Genomic DNA, 21,516 nt, shown 5'->3' with positions numbered 1-21,516 from the left:
CACTTGTGCCTCTGAGCGTTCCTAGTTGGTGGATTGTTGCAATAGAATGGAATTGCCACTTATACTCTGGCCACAAGGACCAGGAGCCCAGGGCAGTTTTTTTAGGAATGGCTGGCATCCCAGCTGTCACTTTCCATTCTGAGAATCCTTGGCTGTCCTTGGTGATATAGACACAGGAAGCTGTTTTCACCAATGAAAATGAAGACCCAACATACTTTAATTGGGGATAATTAAACTTTTGCTCTATCAGATTGTGGTCTACTTTTATATTAATATCCACTAACTCCCCAGAGTCCAAGCGACTGCTGCTTTCTTGAGACCACCCTCAAGAAAGGGCTGGAAACCTGTTGGCATGTTCATTTCCATCTCAAGTGTTTGAATCCTTTGACCACAGTTTCCATCCTTCATGCTCTATCACTAGTCCCATCACTTCCATTTCTTAACCCAAGATTTATTTTTCTGTCTTTATTCTGTAATAAAATAAAGCTATAGAAGATTGTCACTTTACCTGTTTCATTTTCTCCCCCAGCCACGTCAGCATCCTGTGTCTTTTATATGGATCTGACAAAACCATTTACACTCAAAGTTGAAAGTCAAGTTTATATGAGAGGATAGTGATTAAAGATACTGATATGTCTAAAGGGAAAGAATCTTTAATACATAGTTGGTTTTAGAATATATTTGCTATTTCCATTCAGACATCAGTTGTTGTTGTTTTCCCATTATTCTCTATAGTTAACTTGGTGCAATTGGTGCTACTTGGTTGTGCACACTTCAGTGTGATTCTGGAAAAACCATCCTGGATTTTCACCTAGAGAAATGCCCAGGGTCATCTTCAGTCCTTCCCCAGTGTCCCTCTGATTGATAAACCTTATCCATTTGGCCTTTCAAATCAACCCCTGCCTGTTAATTAATTCCCATTACCACTGCTTTAGTTCTGGGCCTTGTCTGGTTTAGTATTGTAATTGTGGAACCAACCATATTCTCACCTTCCCTCCTCTCAGTGTATCCTTTCCATTTCCACCTGAATTCTTAAAGCACAAGTTGGATTACATTACCCTGTTGCTCAGCAGCTCCCTCCTGATATCATCTATTACAAGTCCAAGATAAGATGCTAAAGTTTCTTTACAAGGCAGTTGCTCAGAACTTGGAGTACAATTTTCCCTGTAGAAACATATAGTAAATAGGTTTGCAAGCTAGCTGACACTTTAAATCGAACCATCCATATCACTAAAGCCTAACCAGCATGGTTAACTGTGTTTCCATAGAAATAGCTTCCCAAATTCCCAATTGGTATGTCAAGATGGGGTAAGGAGGGACTGGGGTTGTGTTTCAGTGGTAGAGTGCATGTGTGAGGAACTGGGTTCGATTCTCAGCACCACATATAACTAAATGAATAAAATAAAGGTCCATCAATAACTAAAGTATAGATAGATAGATAGATACATAGATAGATAGATACATAGATAGATAGATGAGGTATGGATATGTGTAGCATGAATTGGAAGAGATCACTCCCCTTCCTGTCCTCCACAGGATATAGAAATTTAATAACAGTGGAGAGAACTGTTGTTTATTAGCTGCTTTCTCTGAATTAGCCTCTGAGTTAAGCATTTCATACATTTTATCTGAATTTATTTTCATAACAGCTCTGTAAAATAATTATTTTACTCCTTCCACGGATGCTTAGTAAATTAATCATGTAAATAAGATCACAAGAGAAATGTTTCCCCAACATACTTTTCAAACTTCAGTAATTTATACCTTTCTTTTAATTAGAAAAAATAACAACTGTGGTTTCTTAGTATTGACATACATTAATTTTATGTAAATTCAAATATAAAATTAAGTATTAATTCCTTATATTTATATTTCTCATTTACTTCTAAATCTAAACAATTATAAAAGTTAAGTACCAAAAAAAAAAACCCCAAAACCCTGTAAAATGAATGAAATGCAAATTTACAGTAATATAACATGATAGATGATATTTTACCAAAACTAAATTGCTGCTCACAATGTGCATATGGAGCTGCCTGCCACCCCACAGTTTACTTTGCAGCTTTCATTACTATTGACTTTTAAGCCATATTTCTTTGTAGGACATTGACAATCCAAGATTGGTACAGTACATTGAGATTCCATCATGATGTCCTATGGGTCTTCACTTGGAGGAACTGAATCATTTACATATAAAGTCAGCCTCTTTCTTTTCTCACTGTCCCTTATAGTTAAAGTAGTGTGCTTGATGCCAGCTTAGACTAGAAAGATAAATGTATATGTGGACCTGGAAATCATATTACTGTGCTTAGGTAATAAGTAACCTTTCCAGTGATCCAGCATATGCTTGTATTAATTTATTTTAGATATAGACTTTACTTTCAGCTTAATATTAAGCTCTTTTGGAGAACTCTTAAACCCGTGAAAATATATTCTTGATTCCAGTTTGAGAAATACTCTTTTAATGTATTTTAAAACCATTATGTATTTATAAACAATATAAAAATAATTCTTACCTATTTATTAGAACAGGTCCTCCAAATACCTCTACCAGGAAAGTTGGTTATGGCATTTCCTTGAAGAAATAAATCTATATTTCTTCAAAGTATTGTATAATTCAGACATTCATTAATTTAGAAGTACTTTCTCCCTTTTAAAATCTAGATTATAAATGTTTTACATACTGTTGTTTACTCTTTTCTGTAGCTAATTGGAAAAAGAATACCTCCTACCAAAGGTACAAATCACACTGAAATACCCGAAAATGCAGAGATATACAGTGAAATTTTTCTCTTTGACTTTGTTGCTATAAACATTCAAGTGGAATTTTTTTTCTCAGAACCATCAACTATTTTGTATTTCTCTTTCCTTCCCAGTTTCCTTCTCCCGCTTTTCTTCCATTTGAATCTTACACTGCCCTTATTTACATCTCAATCAGCTCTGACTCCTTAATGTAGCCTTCAGTCCAGTTTTCCTCACTTGACAACTTTCTTCTGAGGTTGGGGGCTGTGGAGAGGAGGAACGCAAGATGACTTACAGCAGCATCTCACTGTGTCCTCTCAACCACTTACTTCAGTGGCCCCTCCAAGTCATGGTGGCTTGATTCAGGTTGGATTGCATGAAAGTTGGTGCTTAATTTGCCCCATACTATCCACTTCCTCAATACTCTGAAGCACAAAAAGCACGACTAGTGTGAATATATTGGTTTGCCCTTGGCTTGTTCTGCAGTTAAGCATGTGGAACTGCCTGATTGAAAGCTGTGCCTCATTTTAACACTTTCTTCATTCATAGTAGAATTACACTCTGGTGAGCAGTGCTGGTGGTACTGAGTGAACCATCTTCTGGGGACTGCCATGCTTATATCTAAAGAAGGCTTCAAATGACAGGGAAAGCTGAGCTTTACTATTAATGTCATCCTGACTGCCATTTACTAGTTGAGTGACCTTGGGCAAGTCCCAGTTTCTTCATCTGTAAAGTAAGACTTAAAATAATATATATATATATTATTTTAAATAATATGTATATATTATTCATAAAACTAAAAATTGTTTCAAATAGTGCCTAGTACTTATACTTACTAGAATTATTATTTCTCAGCAAGTACTTATTTAGTATCCAATATGTTTCAAACAGCCCAAGAAGTAAAGGGATAAAAAAGACATCACTCTGCCTTCTAAGAACTTACATAATTATAATGCAAGGTGATCTTATAATAAAGATATTTAGGGAATCTGGAAAACTTTTATCACAGAGGTAAAATTTGAACTGGATTGTGAAGGATAAACAGTTTTGCCAACTGGAACAGCATTAGAAGAAACACATTCCCAAAAAAGAAAAACATTGTAAACAAAATAAAACTGTGAATAACTATGGAGTTCTTGGTTATTAGAAAACATTTTAAACTTTTCTCTGATGTTTACCTCCTTAAGTAGGGGTCTGAGGTGGGTTTAGGGAACATTTTGGAGTTTATAACCTTATGACTAGTTATTACCAACTGTATAATAATAATGAGTAGTATTTTTACTGTTTAACTGGTGCATCAAAGAGTTTAACTCAGAAAATTAGCTGGGAACTAAGCAGCACTGCTGTGCCATGGTGCCTTTGCTATTGCACAATTCTTACCCTGAGGTGACTACCATGTGACAGGAACAGTAAATTGTTACAGAAAACTCTTGTGGTTGGAGCAGTTGGAATTGGATGGGCTTCAGCCTTTAAAAGAGCTTTAAAGTTTTCAAAATTAAGCAGGTCTTTCTTTTGTTTCTTCTTTAGACAAGAGAATGTCATGTCTTAAGATCTTGTCTGGTCTTACGATATCAAGGAATTGTGATTTTTTTTTCCTGGTCAGATCTCAAATTAAGACATTTCCTTCTACCCATGGAATTTGTGTACCAAATTAAAGCTGCATTTTATCTCCTGCAAAACCTCTTCCTGCAGCTTTGCTTTCACTTCCTCTCTCCACCCTTTTAGTCATATACTGAAGGGTTTGGCAACTGGTCAAGGTGTCAAGTCAGCATTTTTCACTGTGGCAGAAGGAAAGGTTGGGAACAATGACGTGAGGACTGTCACATTTTCCTTTGCTTTTTTTTTTTTTTTAACATAAATGACCCACATATTCCATTACAAAAGCCTAATCAGAACCTTGGCTTATAAATGTTACCCTAACATCCTGGAGATGAACTAATGTGTTGGATGACATATGGGGGATAGTTCCTCAATGAGTGTCCTTAAAAGCCCATGCACAGCAGTGAGGATCCTTGACTCTGCTTCTGTGGTAATGTGACAGATTTTATGGAGAGAGAGATCGGCCTTTGGGAGTTACAGGGTTGGAGAAGGAGCTTAGCAGTCCATTCCCTGTCCTCCTTTATTATTAACAGGTTCTCCTTGGGTGCCTGCAGGGAATGCTGTCTGTGTGGTGTTTAATAGACCATCCGCACACCCCCTTTTCACTGCCAGGAATTGTAATTCTGGCTTGAGAAGCTCCAGCTTTCTGCTGGCCAGTTTATTTCACGATCAAAATCCAGTGTCGATTTGGTTGTCTCATATCAAATCTGCTGGAAACTGTTGGACTAGAAGCAAACTAATTATTATCATTGTATAGCAGCAGAGAGAGTAAAACACAGTAATAGGTTCTTAAAAGGTTGTCACAACTTGAAGTGAAATAGGCTACTCTTGAACAGCTTTATCTATAGCCTCAAGGGCTTTAGTCCTGAAAACTGTCAAATATGAAATAGGATTTTTAGATCATGGAGTCCTGGCTAGCTTCTAGGGGCGCTTTAGCCATTAAACTCTCCCTTAGACCATTTCATCTGGAGGATTTGCTTTAAGATTATAAAGAATATGGAAGCAAATGAGCTTTCCTTATCAAACATTCCATTTGGGTGCTCCACTTCAGACCTCTTCTGGCAAATAAATGGAGGACACCAGCACAGACTGTTACATTTTCTTGTTTAGGTGCCTCAGGAGACATTTTTTTATTTCACAAGCATAACTTTGGTAACTAGAGTTTTCCCTTTGGAGAGTGTCAGTTTTGAGCAGCAAAAGCTGCTAGTTATTATTGATAGCCACTGAAGTCATTCCACAGTGGCTGCAAGCCCAAGGATTGCTCTTTGGACTGACCTGTATTGGGTATAGCGTCTCTTGCTAAAAGCCTGTTATAAGTTAAAATAGTTTTGACAGTGTTTTCAAGTGCATATCTTTGTCTCCAAACATAATTAGCGTGCAAAATGAAACCCTTAAAGTTCAGGCTTTGTGGCTTAGACAGTAGCTCCATCTGGTGCTTGCTAAAGGTGTTTGTTTCATCTCTTGGTTTCATGCAGCATGAATGCAGATGTACACAGAACTTGTAAAGGGATGTCAACTCTAACATGGGTTTCTAATTCACACAGCTCTGACATAAGTTAATTGTGTTCCTGGCAAATCTCATTTAGTAATTCTATTGATAAAGTGATCACTGCTAGTCAATTCAATAGTATTCTTTTGACTGAATTAACTTATACTCAAAGTGAGGAATTATTTTTAATATTTCATATTTCTTGGGAAAACAAATATACTGCTTCACAGAAAAAACTTAGCCCTCTCTTATCAGGGGCAGGTTTAACTTGATTAACAAGATATTGTCTTCAGTGCCATATAGTGTTAAATCCATACAGGCAATATTTTTAAAAAATTATTAATGACTGATAGGAATGATTCAAACTACTACTAGAAGTTATGTCTGAGTAATAGAATTACATGTGGTTTGTTTATGTATTTCTGAATTTCCACAGTAAGCATATAACATAAGAAAAAACTATCTAACAAAAGAAAAAATAATTTGAAAACAAAACGTAGTGTAAGTAGCTATAGCCTTATATCCCAGTTCTAGATTTCTGATTCACTGTGTGAACTTAGGAAAGTCACTCTCTCTTCAGGACTTTGGGTCTCTTTCCATAAAACAAAAGGATTGAGCTAGGGTGCTGAGGTTTGTGTTATCCCCTCTTTTTCCTGTCTTGTCAGCCTCAGCCATCTCCTGTGTCTTTCCCCAGTATTATTCAACAGTATCTGGTTTCTCCCATCTTAAAATGAGAAAATCCTTTCTGGACCCCCATACTCCCAGCTCTTTCTTTCTTCAGCTTTCCACCTAAACGTTCCAAAAAGTTATCCACCATTGCTCTGTTACCTCACTCTTTAGCTCACTGCAGTCAGGTCTCCATCCCACCACTGTACCAGAAAGTACAGTTCATCCTCAGGTCACTGATGAGTTCATGTTGCCATGTCCAATGGGACATGTAAGTCTTTGTTTTCCATTACCTCTCAGCAGCAATTGAAATAATTGCCTTTTCCCTCTCTTAATGACATTTCCTCCTCTGGCTTCGTCTCTTCACACCTTGAATGTTACTTTTCTGTTTTGCAGGGAATTATCCTCTTCTTTCTGGTTCACACACCTTTCTAGATCCTTATCAGTCTTCTTTTTTGGCCTAGGTATTTCTCTACTAGTAATTCTCAAATAGACAAGAACCACAGAATTCTCTTCTATGTTCCAGGACTCCTGAATTCACCTGTCTGTTTTATTCTCTGCAGTCTCCAAAGTATGGACCCTTTCCTCAAAATCATACATCCTCCATTGCTCTCTGTCTTAGCAAACAGTCCCATACATCACTGGAATAAACTCAAAACTTCAACACTTATGTGCTCCAAAATCCATTCACTCCTTCATCCACCTTTCTGTGGCTTCCCTGATGCCATACCATAATCCAGATCCTCATCAAAACTTTATTTGCCCAAATCAGCCCTTTCAACAGTCTCCTGCCATCCATCCTGTTCTCCAAAGTCCATTTTCTATCCTGCAGCAAAAGTGTTTTTTTTAATTAGCTTTGCTGAAGATTAATTTACATATAATAAAATTCACTTTTTTATTGTATAATTCTATAAGTTTTGTCAATGGGTGCAGTTATATGACTACCACCATACAATGTTTAAATTGTTTCCAGTTTTTGTCTACCAGTTTCAGTGTAAACGGAAGTTTCCATTTATCTTGGGTAAATATCTAGGAATAGGATTGCTAGGTTCCAAGACAAGTTTATGTTTAACCTTTTAAGAAACTGCCAAACTGTTTTCAAAGTCCTTGAACCATTTGAAGCCCCATTGGCAATATACAGTAGGAGAGTTCCAATTGTTGCACGTTTTGACTAGCCTGAATCAGTTTTTTTTTTTTTAATATTTATTTTTTAGTTGTAATTGGACACAACACCCTTGTTTTATTTTTTATTTACTTTTATGTGGTACTGAGGATCGAACCCAGGGCCTCGCACATGCTAGACAAACGCTCTACCACTGAGCCACAACCCCAGCCCCCAGTTTTTACTTTTGTTTTAATTTTATTTTAATCATTTCAATAAATGCATAGTGGTAGCTCATTGTAGTTTTGATTTGCATTTCCATGTGGCTAAGGATTCTTAGATCTTTCATATATTTATTTATATGTACACCATTATCTTTGGTAAAGTGCTCAAATCTTTTAACAGGTTTTTATTGGGTAGGATTTTTTTTTGTTGAGTTTTTAAAATCCTTTGTATATTCTAGATACCAAGTCCTTTGTCAAATAAAATTTATTTTACAAAAAATTTCTCATCTGTGGCCTGACTTCATTCTCCTGTTGATGTCTTTGGCAGAGCAAGCATTTATTTTGAAGTTCAAATTATTGGTTTGTTCTTTCATACTTATGTGTTGTATCTTCAAACTCTGCCTAACTTAAGATTGCAATGATTTACTCCTTCATTTTCTTGTAAGTTTTATAGCTTCATATTTTATACTTAGGTCTATTATTCTTTTGGAGTTAAATTTTGTGTGTGATGTGAGGTGTAGATCAAGGTTCACTTTGTTGTCTGTAAGTATCTAATTATTCAACTACATTTGTTAAAAAGACTGTCTTTTTCTCTTTTGTCAAAAATTTGTTGACTATACTTATGTGGGTCTATGTCTGAACTCTATTCTTTTCTGATCTATGTTAGGGGTCAACAGCAAATTTTTTCTGCAAAGGACCAGATAGTAAATATTTTAGATTTTGTAGGCCAAAAGGCACAGTGAAAGATATTATCTAGGTACTTGTGTAACAAGAGAATACAAATTTCTACCAATTCTCTATGAAATTAAAAAATACAATGAAGTATTCTAATCTAATAAGAAGAATGGGATTCTTTTCAGTGAAATAAATAACATTTTGCTTAAGTAGGGTTCAAAGTTAGGGTTTCCTCTTGTCCAAATTGATTTCAAAATATTCATCTATTGGTGCATATCTGTAGTGAAATATTTCATATTTTAGCTTTGAAAAATGTCTTTTTCCATAAGTTGTACGGGTACCAGTGGAAACCCTGCAGTTTGTGGAGTAGCAACAGCACTGCAAATCAGTCACTGTTCAATTCTCCATTGTAGCACAACGGCCAGAGACAATAGGTAAACACAAAAGTGTAATTATGTTCTAATAGAGGTTTATTTGTGAGCACTGAAATTTGAATTTCATATAATTTCCACTGGTCATAAAATATTATTCTTTTGATTTTTTCTAAACTATTTAAAAATACCGAAGCCTTCTTAGCATAGGGCACAAAAACCAGGGCAAACTAGTTTTGGCCTATGGGCTATAATTACCCCCTCATCCCTCCCTATTCCCCACCCAAATTTCTATCCTTCCACTAATACCACACTGTCAGGATTACTATAATTTTATCTAAAGACTTAAAATCAAATAGTGTGAGTTTACCAACTTGTTCTTTTTCTAAATTGTTTTAACTATTCTAGTTCTTTTACCTTTCTTTCCATATAAATTTAGCTTATTGTCTTCTACCAGAAATGTTGCTCTGATTTTGATTGGACTTATGTTGCCTCTGAAAACCAATCTGAGGAGAATTGACATCTTAACACTATCTAAAGAACTTAGTAAATCTCTCCATTTAGGTCCACTTTGATTCTTTTATCAGGGTTTTGTAGTTTTTCCCATATGGGTTTTAGATTTTACACATATTTGTTAGATTTATACCCAAGGATTTCATGGTTTTGGTCAGAGCTGTCTTTTAGTTATTGATTTCTCACTGCTCTTAGGATAAATTCTTTAATCTTAAAAGGCTAAAAACTTTTAAAGATTAAAACCTCTTGGCCCCTTCTCTATTTTTTTAGCCAAACTTTTTGCTACTCCCCCTCATTCACAATGTTCAGGTCTATGATTAGGAGGAAATGATTTTGTGTTTGTTTATTTAATTTACTAAGGGGTATAATTTTTAGAATATCTAAAAGAGTAAATAAATGTGTTCGAATAAAAAAATTGAAGAATGTATTTTCATCTTACTGGGTCATTGGGCTTTCTGTGTGGACTTCTTTTGCCCCTTAAGTCTGTAATTCTACTAAGACAGAATGCTTTATAATTATTGATTATAAGGGACTTTGCTTTGTAATATTAGCTTTAAAAAACATATTTTCATTCCTTAGAAACATACTGAAACTTGGCACACACACACAAAAAACAAACAAACAAACAACAAAAAAAAAAAACTGGCTTTCTGACCAAACTAAGGATCCTGTCACTGTCATTATACACAGATGAAGTTAAACTTTCTGTTTATTAAAATAGTTTTTATAAGCCTATTACCAACTTTATTATAATAGTCAAAGTAGAAACACAGAATAGTAGTGGTATTCTGTGAAAAGGTCTACAGCTATTTTAGTCAGTTTTTTCAGCGATCTGACAATAATAATTTAGAAAAGGAAAATTTTATTTGGGGCTCACAGTTTAGAGGTCTCGTCCATAGATGACCGACTCCATTCCGTGGCGCCTGAGATGGAAGCAGAACAACATGGCAGAATTGTGTGGTGGAAGAAAGCAGGTCAGGACATGGCCACCAGGAAATAGTGTTTACTCACCAAGAACAAAATATATACCCCAAAGGCATGCCACCAGTGACACACCTCCTCCAGCCACAACCTACCTGCCTACAGTTACCACCCAGTTAATCCATTCAAGTGTATTAATGCACTGAATAGGTTAAAACTTTCATAACTCAAACATTTCACCTCTAAACTTTCTTGCATTGTCTCACACATGAGTTTTTGGGACACACTTTATCTAATCCGTAACAGCAGCTATGAGCCTAAAACAAAAGAGAGCCACAAGATTCATTGTTCTAAACCTAAAAAACAGTACATTTAATTACCAGTGTTTATTCATTATGCTAGACCTACAGAGCTCAAAAACTAATGGGGAAACAACTAAAAATGAAAGCACTTGTTCACAAAGGCATATCTAAAAGACTTTAATAATCCAAAGAGAAATGAGTAGCCCAGGTGAAATTGAGAATATAAGATGATAAGTTGATTTTCAAGACACAGGTAGAAGGGAGGCAGGGACCACATCTTAAAAGGTAAGGGGCTTGCATTGTATCCTGTAACTCAGAGGTTCTAACACTTCACTGCACTTAAAATTACCTGGAGGAACTTGTTAAAATTTCAGAATCCTGGATTTTTCCCCCAAAGATTGACTGAGTAGATCTACCATGATTGCCTAAGTGAGCTACCACCACCCAGGATGCACACTGACATTTAAGAGCCAATGCATTTGGTAAAATTGGTTCACAGAATAGTTTTTAAGCTGGTTAATATGATGATTGTAGTAGCATTTTAGAAAGTTAGATAAGATTGGTTCACAGAATAGTTTTTAAACTGGTTAATATGATGATTATAGTAGGATTTTAGAAAGTTAAATCTGATAGTAGTGTAAAATGGAATCATCTGAGATTTAAAATGCAAATTCTGATTCATTAGGTCTGGAGTTGGGTCTAAGGTAACTGCATTTCTAACAAATTCCCAGGTGAGGCTGGTATTGCTTACCTGTAGCAAAGGAAACAGAGGCTATATTAGAGTGGGTGAGACTACACATCATGGAGATTAGTTAATAGCCTATCACATTTATCCAGGCAAAAGAGACTGAGTATCTGAACTACTAGTAGTATGCGATAATGGCAAGAATGGGTTGCAATGAAATGTAATAAAATAAAAATTACAAGATAAAATTGATACAACTAACTTAGGGAGTTTAGTAAGGATTGGAGTTAGTAGGAGGAGGAGAGATGTCAAAGATGATCAGAAGGTTGACATTTAGCTGTCTAGGTGGATGGTGATGACATTAGCTGTAATATAAGATAAAGAAAAGGTGAAAGGTGGCTTGGGATGTGGAGGAGGACTGGGTAGAGGAGAGAAGTTACTTGGACTTGAGAAATGAGGTAGCCAGAGGAGGATTCATTTTCAAAGCTTTGAATTCAAAGACTCTGTGAAATAACTAAAATTTCAAGGGGTGTTGGAAGAAGAGGAACTCATAAATAACTAATAAATGTTAGAGAGATTGGTTGATAACAGAATGAGCAGTATCAAAGTCATTTCCAGGTGGTTGCAGATGTAGCTATTTGGTAGACCACTTGGCCTAGCAAATTCAAGGCCACGGGTTGGATCTCTAGCAATGCAAATACACACACACAAATACGCACAATTTCCAAGAGAGGAAGGTCATATCATTGCCACAGAGATAGCAAGCCAAAAAGAGTGCATAGTTCTAATTAAGAGGCTCACTTTCTAAGTTGCTGATTGGCTAAAGGGATATTATGAAGCCTCCAAATTAGCTCATCTCTTAATCTTTTAATTTAAGGAAAAGTTTAAGAAAGAGCCAATTTTTTCAAGTCATTCATAACGTTAAGCCTTATAGTACCTTTTTCATTCAGATTATTTTTTCCTTTTCCCCCCACAGATTGATCATACTTAGAAGAGCTGCTGTAATAACATAGGGGAGGTGAAAACTAACAGATGAAAGTTTTGCCATGCACTGAAAGAAAAGCATTGTCTGTGAAGTTCTATTTTTAAAAATGTCTGCTTGTAACACCTTCACTGAACACGTTTGGAAGCCTGGTGAATGCAAGAATTGCTTTAAACCTAAAAGCTTACACCAACTCCCTCCAGACTCTGAGAAGGCATCCACCACCCATGGCAATGTGAAAACTAATGCCAATCACAGTAATAACCACCGTGTCAGGAACACCGGAAATTTCCGGCCTCCTGTGGCTAAAAAACCCACTATAGCTGTGAAGCCCACTATGATGGTGGCAGATGGGCAGAGTGTATGTGCTGAGCTTAGCATCCAAGAACACTGTGAGAACAAACCTGTCATTGTAGGGTGGAACCGAAACAGGACTGCCTTGAGTCAGAAACCACTTAACAATAATAATGAAGATGAGATTGAAGGATTTAGCCATGTTCCTAAGCCTTATGGCAACAATGATAGTGCAAAGAAGATATCAAATAACAATAATGGGCTAACTGAAGTGTTAAAAGAGATAGCAGGTTTGGACACCAACCCTCAGATAAGAGGAAATGAAACAAACTCCAGAGAAACATTCTTAGGAAGAATAAATGATTGCTACAAACGATCATTGGAAAGAAAGCTTCCTCCAAGTTGCATGATTGGTGGCATCAAGGATACTCAGGGCAAACATGTTAGTTTGAGTGGGAGCACAGAAGTAATCAGTAATGAAGGGGGACGGTTCTGCTACCCAGAGTTCTCTAGTGGTGAGGAGAGTGAGGAAGATGTACTTTTCAGTAACTTGGAAGAAGAACATGAGAGCTGGGATGAAAGCGATGAAGAGCTACTGGCCATGGAGATTCGCATGAGGGGTCAACCTCGCTTTGCTAACTTTAGAGCAAATACTTTGTCTCCTGTTCGATTCTTTGTGGACAAAAAATGGAATACCATCCCCCTACGAAATAAGTCACTCCAGAGAATCTGTGCTGTAGACTATGATGACAGCTATGATGAAATCCTGAACGGTTATGAGGACAATTCTGTGGTCTCCTATGGACAAGGAAGCATTCAGAGCATGGTGTCATCTGACTCCACATCACCAGATTCTTCTTTAACAGAAGAATCACATTCTGAGACAGCCAGTAGTTTATCCCAGAAGATTTGTAATGGGGGGATATCTCCTAATAACCCAGGAGAGTCTAAGGACATGAAAGAAATTGAACCCAATAATGAAAGCCTTCCTGGTAATAATCTGGAGAAGGAATCATTACAAGCTTCCAAAAGCTCAGTTAAAGTTCCAGAGACACACAAAGCAGTCCTTGCTCTCCGATTAGAAGAGAAGGATGGCAAGATTGCTGTGCAAACTGAGAAGCAAGAAAGTAGAGCCTCTACAGATATTGCTGGACAAGCAGTAACCATAAACCTCGTCCCTGTAGAGGAACAAGCAAAGCCCTACCGAGTTGTAAATCTGGAACAGCCATTGTGCAAGCCATATACTGTCGTGGATGTGTCAGCAGCCATGGCCAGTGAGCACCTTGAGGGCCCTGTTAATATCCCCAAGACAAAAATCTCATCTTCTACTCCAAACTCCCCAGTATCTTCACCTGCATTGACACCAGGACAGATAAATACCCATTTCCAAAAATCCAGTGCAATCCGATACCAGGAAGTGTGGACTTCCAGCACCAGTCCACGACAAAAGATCCCTAAAGTAGAATTAATTACTGGTGGAACTGGACCAAATATCCTGCCAAGGAAAAATTGTCACAAATCCGCACCTACTTCACCCACAGCTACAAACATTTCCTCTAAAACCATCCCTGTTAAGTCACCTAATTTGTCTGAAATAAAATTTAATAGTTACAACAATGCTGGTATGCCACCTTTTCCAATTATCATTCATGATGAGCCAACGTATGCTCGGAGTTCCAAAAATGCTATTAAAGTTCCCATTGTTATTAATCCAAATGCATATGACAATCTAGCCATCTACAAAAGTTTTTTGGGAACAAGTGGAGAACTCTCAGTGAAGGAAAAAACCACAAGTGTAATAAGCCATACTTATGAAGAAATAGAAAGTGAAAACAAAGTGTCTGATGCCACTAGCAAACCCACTGAATGTCCCCAAGCCAAAGGGTTTTCAAACAGCACAGAGCGTAAAAGGGGCTCCGTGGCTCAGAAGGTTCAGGAGTTTAACAACTGTCTCAACAGAGGTCAGTCTTCCCCACAGAGAAGTTATAGTTCCAGTCACAGCTCCCCAGCAAAAATCCAGAGAACCACTCAAGAGCCTGTGGCCAAAACAGAAGGCACACAGGAGCCTCAGCTGGTGGACAGCAGTGGCAGCAGCAGGGAGAAAGCAAGCATAGTGCTTTCTCAGATTGTGGCTGCTATCCAGCCCCCCCAGTCTCCTCCAGAAACACCTCAGTCTGGCCCTAAGGCCTGCAGTGTGGAAGAGCTTTACGCCATTCCTCCAGATGCTGATGCTGTGAAGAGTCCACCTAAGGGTACACCAGTCCGACCCAAGTCACTCTTCACATCTCAACTTAGTGGTGAGGCTGAAGCACCTTCGACCGCAGAAAGTCCTACCAATAAAGTACAGAAAGACCCATTCTCAAAGCCAGTTGCCTCCCCTCCTTCCAAATTAGTGAGCAACCCCCAAAGTGAGCCACCACCTCCCTTTCCCCCGCCTCGCTCTACTTCTTCCCCTTACCATGCAAGTAACCTTTTACAGAGACATTTTACCAACTGGGCCAAACCAACCAGCCCTACCAGATCAACGGAAGCTGAATCAGTTTTGCACTCTGAAGGTAGCAGGCGGGCAGCTGATGCAAAGCCTAAACGCTGGATCTCATTTAAAAGCTTCTTCCGCCGTAGGAAAACAGATGAGGAAGATGACAAAGAGAAAGAACGAGAGAAAGGGAAACTGGTAGGTCTGGATGGCACAGTTATCCACATGCTGCCTCCTCCTCCAGTGCAGCGCCATCACTGGTTCACAGAGGCAAAAGGAGAGTCCAGTGAGAAGCCAGCCATTGTCTTCATGTATAGATGTGACCCTGCCCAGGACCAGCTCAATGTGGATCAGAGTAAGGCCAGGGCTGACCGGGCAGCAATCACCGAAAAGGGTACAACAGAGGATGCATTACTGCGGGACTCAGAAAAGAAGAAGAGTAGTCATTCTTCTCCGTCACAGATTCCTGAGAAAGTTCACAGGTATGTAAAATAGACTGGCAGAATATGGGAAATTTTTAACACATTTTCACGTGTTAAGTTTTTTATCTTTTAAGACTGCATAAGAGCCATTCCTGTTTGTAAGTAGAACTCTGAGGCCATGATTCATCTTTATAACTGCATTCCAAGATTAGAATATTATTGAAGTGATCTTATTGCACTGAATAAGGTTTATGGCCCTGGATCTCTAGCTAAAATAGCCTGCTGCATTCTAGTGAATACAGAGGGACTTTAACAGAAAAGAACAAATCCACAGCACCATAACAGAAATAAAGAATACATCGTTCTGAATTGCTGTGATGGTGTGAGGAAGAAACAGAGTCAAATGAATGCTCTTTCCCTCACTGTAAATGGAATAAAACTGCATATGCAGTTCAGTTTGGCTTTCACCAAGGCATTATCTCTATACATATTACTTTATTTTAAGGGAATCTTTGGGTTTTTTATTGCTGCCTCTTTCTGTCCTCCTTTCAAGTGTTTTGGAAAAATGGGGAGCAGGGACGAGCAGTTTATAGATATTTAACTTGGAGGAGAAACATGAGTAGGTTATCGAGGTTGAGATCCTTATGGTATGATCCTCAATTCAGCTAGGCAGATTGTATGCTCATGAGATCTCTAGGCACTAATTTATTTTATTACCTTAATAATTTATCATTGATCTCCTACTCTATGTGTGACATGTCCCAAATATTTTTCTCAAATCCTTATAAAATTCCATAAGGATTCTATAAGAACCCTGTAAATGGTTCTTCATATAAGGAAACTAAAAATCAGAGAAGTTAAGAACTGGCCAGAGTTGCAAAGCTAGCACTTGTCAGAGCTGAAATTCAAACCCTGATCTATGTCACTCTCAAGATTATATCCTTTCTAAAGCGTTGCATTATTAATGAACACAAGATCAAATAAAGGGCTGAGGATATAGATCAGTGGTAGAGTGATCGCCTAACTTTCATGAAGTCCTGGGTTCCATTGTCGGCACACCACCACCACCACACACATGCTCAAAACCAAACAAAATTTTCCTGTTTGGGCTTGTGATCATTCACATAAACATTTATATTCAGGAGGTTTTTCTTTCTCATTTGTATTAGAAACAAAATTAATTAACTGCCAATAAAAGGGAGGTTTATTCCAGGTTTTTGACAAATAGGGATATGCCCTGAGTATTTCATTCTTCTGAGTCCTTCTCCCTACTTACATAGAGACAGATAGTAAACCTTCTCTACCTGAGCCGACCTTCTCTCTCTGGCAAAGACATGAACCTCTGATTATTGGGGCAAATTCTCTTACCAGTTTTTCTTTAGAAAAGCATAAATAAAAATGAAGTGAACAGTTAATGCCTTTACTTTTCCTAACAAAATGCTCGGGTATTTATATGTATTCTTCATTAAAATTAGCCTTTTACATACCTTCAAATAGTTATCAAAATGGTAGCAAGTCTCTGTTTTCCTTAAATCCATGTAATAACAAAGTAACTAGAATAGTGGTAGTATATTCCTGAAAAGAATAATTTTGTCATCAGTAGTGGAAAATCATATTCAATTTTTACATACTTAGTGATAGAATGTTTTAAGCCAGTAGCAATAAAATTCATGTATTGCAGATTACTGTTTTGTTTAGAAAAGAAGCAATTTAAAAGCAGTTGGTTAGAGTTACCTAGGAGGGAATGGTAGATAGGTCTTGCAGATCAATAAACAGCTTTACTCCTAATTAAGTACTGCTGTGGTGGATGTGTTCACACCTTGGGAGGCAGAGCCAAGGAATGATAGAACATTGGCCTCTCTTGTGAGGATGTGATCTCTCCTTGGTCTGCATTCCACTATATGTGGGCTTGAAGGCAGCCCAGATTCTGGGCATGGTAGACCCTTTACTATACAGCTTATGTTTTCACTGATTGTGTTATATACTGACCAGTCATGTCTTCCAAAATTTATCAGCTCTTTATAGTTCACATAATGGATCCAAATGGCACAATTGAGTTGCCTCTTGATGCTCAAATTTGACCATGTTCCATAATTATCCAGAGGGCTGTTGAAACACAGATTGCTGAGCCCCACCCCCAGAGTTTCTGAGGCAGAGGTCTGGAGTGAGTCCTGATACTTTGTACTTCCTACAGGTTCCTGGGTAAGGCTGATGCTGCTTTCCTTGGGCCATATTTTATTACCACTGGTCTCACCACCATTCTAAAGATAACATTGCTGTAGTCTTAAGTGAAGCCATGATTGAAATATTAAGCTGTTCTTAGGGGCACACTGAAAATTTCTCATTTCATAATGTCCAGAGTAAGAAGAAAAAGAAGTATTCAATAAGCTATTTTTAACATTATGAAAAGCTTAATACATGATATGCATATTGAAAAATATACACCATTTGATTTTTAAATAATTACCTCATTTGCTTGGATATGCCATTGGTATTTACTTGAAGCAACTTTGAGAGGAAAAACATTACAATCAAATGTCAACATTTGTGTTTATGGCTTGATGGCAGTGTGATCATTAAATTACCATCCCACGGCTGGGAACACACTGCTGAAAGAAATGAAAATATGGTTTTTCTATAAGTAAATGAAGATTCCAAATCTAAACTGTCATAAGGAATGAAGAATGAAAAACTACTGTGCTAAAGGCCAGACCCCAGCCTTTGAAAGATGAAAAACTTTATAGAGCCTTTTATTATAGAATTAGATTATTTCTAATTTCATTTATTAGACTGTTCAGAAAATATAAAGTGAGTATGTGCCTGGAACAAATAGGGGAAAGGACACTGCTGAAATAATGGATTTGGGTTTGACTTTAGTCTCAACTATCTATCTGGTCCTTCACTAAACAGGGTTATAATAATGATATCTATCACATAGAATTAATTTGAAGATTTCATGAGAACACATACAATAGGCTTAACACAAGGTCTGGCACATATTGGATGCTTTAAGAGTAGCAGCTCCTCTGCCCTCTGTGCAAGAAATGTTAAATGTACAGAGTGGTATAATACAAAGGGATTAAATCAGCTTAGAACAGACTTCTTAGAAATGAATTTGAAATAGGATTTTGCCAGCTGGTTGGGAAAGATATTACAGGCACAAGGAACAGTATATGCAAAGTCACAGCAATGAGAACGCAAACAGAAACAGAACATGTGACTAGAAAAGCATAATGGATAATCTAGAAGATCAAAAACAAGCTAAACTCATGGAAGGTGAGCCAGTGTGGGGTTGGGGAACGGTGGAAAAGGAGGAGGGTACAAGGTTTCAGTGATATATTGCACAACTTGGTAACCATAGTTAATGTAATATATACTTCAAAATTGCTGAAAGAATTTATTTTGAACCTGTTCACCACAAAAGAATAAGATGATGAGGGGATGGATATACTAATCAGTTTTGCTTAATCTTTCTACAGTGCAAATATATATATAACATTGCAATCTATAAGTATATATAATCATTATTTATCAAAAAAACATTTAAAAAATAGTCCAGTGGTTCTTAAAGTATTGTCCATGTAAGGTCAAACAATGACCATACAAAATTCTCTATTTCATAATAATACTGCCAAAGTTGGGGTCTTGAATGTCACTGAAAGGCCCATTTTGTTAAAGGCTGTGTTATCAGCCTGTTGTCCTGTTGGGAGATGGTGGAAACTTCAGGAGGTGGGGCCTAGTAGAAGGAAGTTAGGTCACTGACGGTGTGTCCTTGGAGGGAATATTGGGACCCAGCACCCTCCTCTCTCTCTCTCTCATTGCTTCCTGGCCACCAAGGTAGAAGTTTCCTTTGCTACCTACTACCTGCCATAATGTACTCCCTCACTACAGGCCCAAAGGCAGTTGTGCCAAGTGACCATGGACTGAAAATTTCTGACCAAAAGAAACCTTTCCTCCTTGTAAGTTGATCATCTCAGGTATTTTGTCACAGTGACAAAAAGCTAATTAACCCAAATATTAAGACCTTTGTCTTTTTCATTGTGTTGACCTTTGCACTGATAGTGCAAAAACAGTTGTAGGTAAAATGACTTATACCTTAGCATAAATCAAAGCCATCACATGATACTGTATTAGGAGTTGAAGGGGAAAAAAGAGTTTCATTTAAGAATGCCCTTGATGAAGTAGTAAATTTTATTAAATCTCAACCTTTGAGTATCTTTTTAAAATTCTTCATGATTAAACAGGAAGTAGATATAGAGTACTTCAGCTGCATACACACAGAAATCACTTGTGAAATAGTTGCAATTGCAAAGGTTGAGTTAGGAAGCTTAACTAGCACTCTCTTTCATAGACCACCTTGGAGGAACAACTAGCAGATCAACTCATTATTCAAATGAGTCCTGGCAGATATTTTCTTAAAAGTGAACATAGTGAGCCTATTACTTTCCAGGAAAACAACTGACTATATTTGTTGTCAATAATAAAATTCAAACTTTCAAACAAAAATGAAAACTTTTTAAAACTTATATTTGACACTGTGACCATGACAGCTTCCTAATACATAAGTATTTTTCCCATGAAATTTTTGGTGGAATTAGCAAGAGGTTTTTAAAATATTATTTAATGTCATGTGTCCACATTTGGAGGATATGCATAACTCAGTAAACTATAATTTCCAAATGACTCCCTACATAATAATACAAAATTATACATGAGTAAGGATTCATTCAGACTGCAAAGCGAGGCCAGTGGATTTTAATGTAACTAAATACAAAAAGTTCATTGATATGGTTTCAGATCTACATGGCAGCTAACCTTTAAGAAATTACCACTCATCAAGCTCAGGTGCAGTAGCAAAGAATATCCACAATTATCTAAAAGGCTATTAAAAATACTCCTTGTTTCCCACCTATAAATCTGGATGAGAACAGATTTTTTTTGCATATTCTTTAATTGAAGCAGTATATCATCGCAGATTAAATGCAGAAGCAAATATGAGGATTTGGCTTTCTTCTATTAAGTCACAGATGTTAAAGAGATCTGAAAATGTTTTAAAGGGTTTTTTTTGTTTTGTTTTGTTTTAGTTTTTTGTTTTTGTGGTTCTGGGGATTGAACCCAGAGCCTTGTGCATGCAAGGTAAGCACTCTACCGACTGAGCTATATCCCCAGTCCCAGTAAGGTGTTTTTTTTTTTTTTTAATGAATTAACTTTGTAAATTTCCTCAGTTTATATTTCTCATTAACGTCAATAGATACAACCCATACAAACTAGCACTTATGGTTCTTTATTTTTAAGAGCTTTGCACCCTGAAACCAAAAAGTTTAATAACTGCTAGGACAGGCTGTCTAGAGCCCTGCATGATATGTTGAAATGTTAGGCCTTTATCTTTTAGATTTTGTGGAGGAAACAGTTTTTAGATAGGAAAGTACCTTTTTTTTTTTTTTAATAAGCTCTTTTTTAGCAGTAGTACTAAGTGGACTAGAGGGTGGGATCCCTTTGTTCAATTTTTGGTTCAGGAACATATCCTTATGCATCATTTCTTTGTTTCTGTTTTTTTCCTCTTTACGCATCATTTCTATCAAGCTAGTTTGCATCAAGGGAAGTTAATCTGATGGTTACTCTGGTCTATGACCAACTGGGAATTTCTCAACTATCATTTTTAGAATGATACCTTCCTCCCATCTCTACAACTCTTTGGTGTCCATAACATGGGGAATAATATTGCACAGTAGGAAAAAATGCAAGCACTAGAGTCAGAGATTTAAATTCTGAGTTTACCACTGAGTAGCTGACTTTTAACTTGACTTCCATAAAGCATCTAGCACAATATCTAGCAATAGGGGTTGGCTTCTTTACAAAATTATGCTTTAGGAACCAGAACTTAAGATTATCCTTGTTCAGTGTATTGCCCTCTACGATCAATTCTGAAAACCATCACGTGCTCTTTCTGAAGTATAAATCCAGTCATACCTCCACACCATAGAAGACCCCTACAGATGTGACATCTGCCTATTTAATCTTACCTTCTTGCTCATGAACCTCCAGTTATTCTG

General features: G+C 37.2%; 1 protein-coding gene across 12 annotated transcripts in view; it reads left to right on the top strand.

Annotated features, from left to right (window-relative positions):
• The window catches only part of Peak1 (pseudopodium enriched atypical kinase 1), a 273,181-nt gene that overhangs the window by 197,850 nt on the left and 53,815 nt on the right, over positions 1-21,516 (top strand). For all 12 annotated transcript variants that reach the window (XM_046427924.2, XM_046427921.2, XM_046427922.2 and 9 more), the window contains one exon: positions 12,266-15,523. In XM_046427924.2, the coding sequence (XP_046283880.1) occupies positions 12,381-15,523 (3,143 nt within the window). In that variant the 5' untranslated portion in view covers positions 12,266-12,380. The remainder of the gene's footprint in view (positions 1-12,265; positions 15,524-21,516) is intronic.

Source organism: Marmota monax, unplaced genomic scaffold (genome assembly GCF_021218885.2).
Source record: "Marmota monax isolate L192 unplaced genomic scaffold, Marmota_monax_Labrador192_F-V1.1 WCK01_AAM20220418_F8-fsc00111, whole genome shotgun sequence".
Taxonomy (NCBI): domain Eukaryota; kingdom Metazoa; phylum Chordata; class Mammalia; order Rodentia; family Sciuridae; genus Marmota; species Marmota monax.
This window is presented reverse-complemented; position numbering and strand designations above follow the sequence as displayed.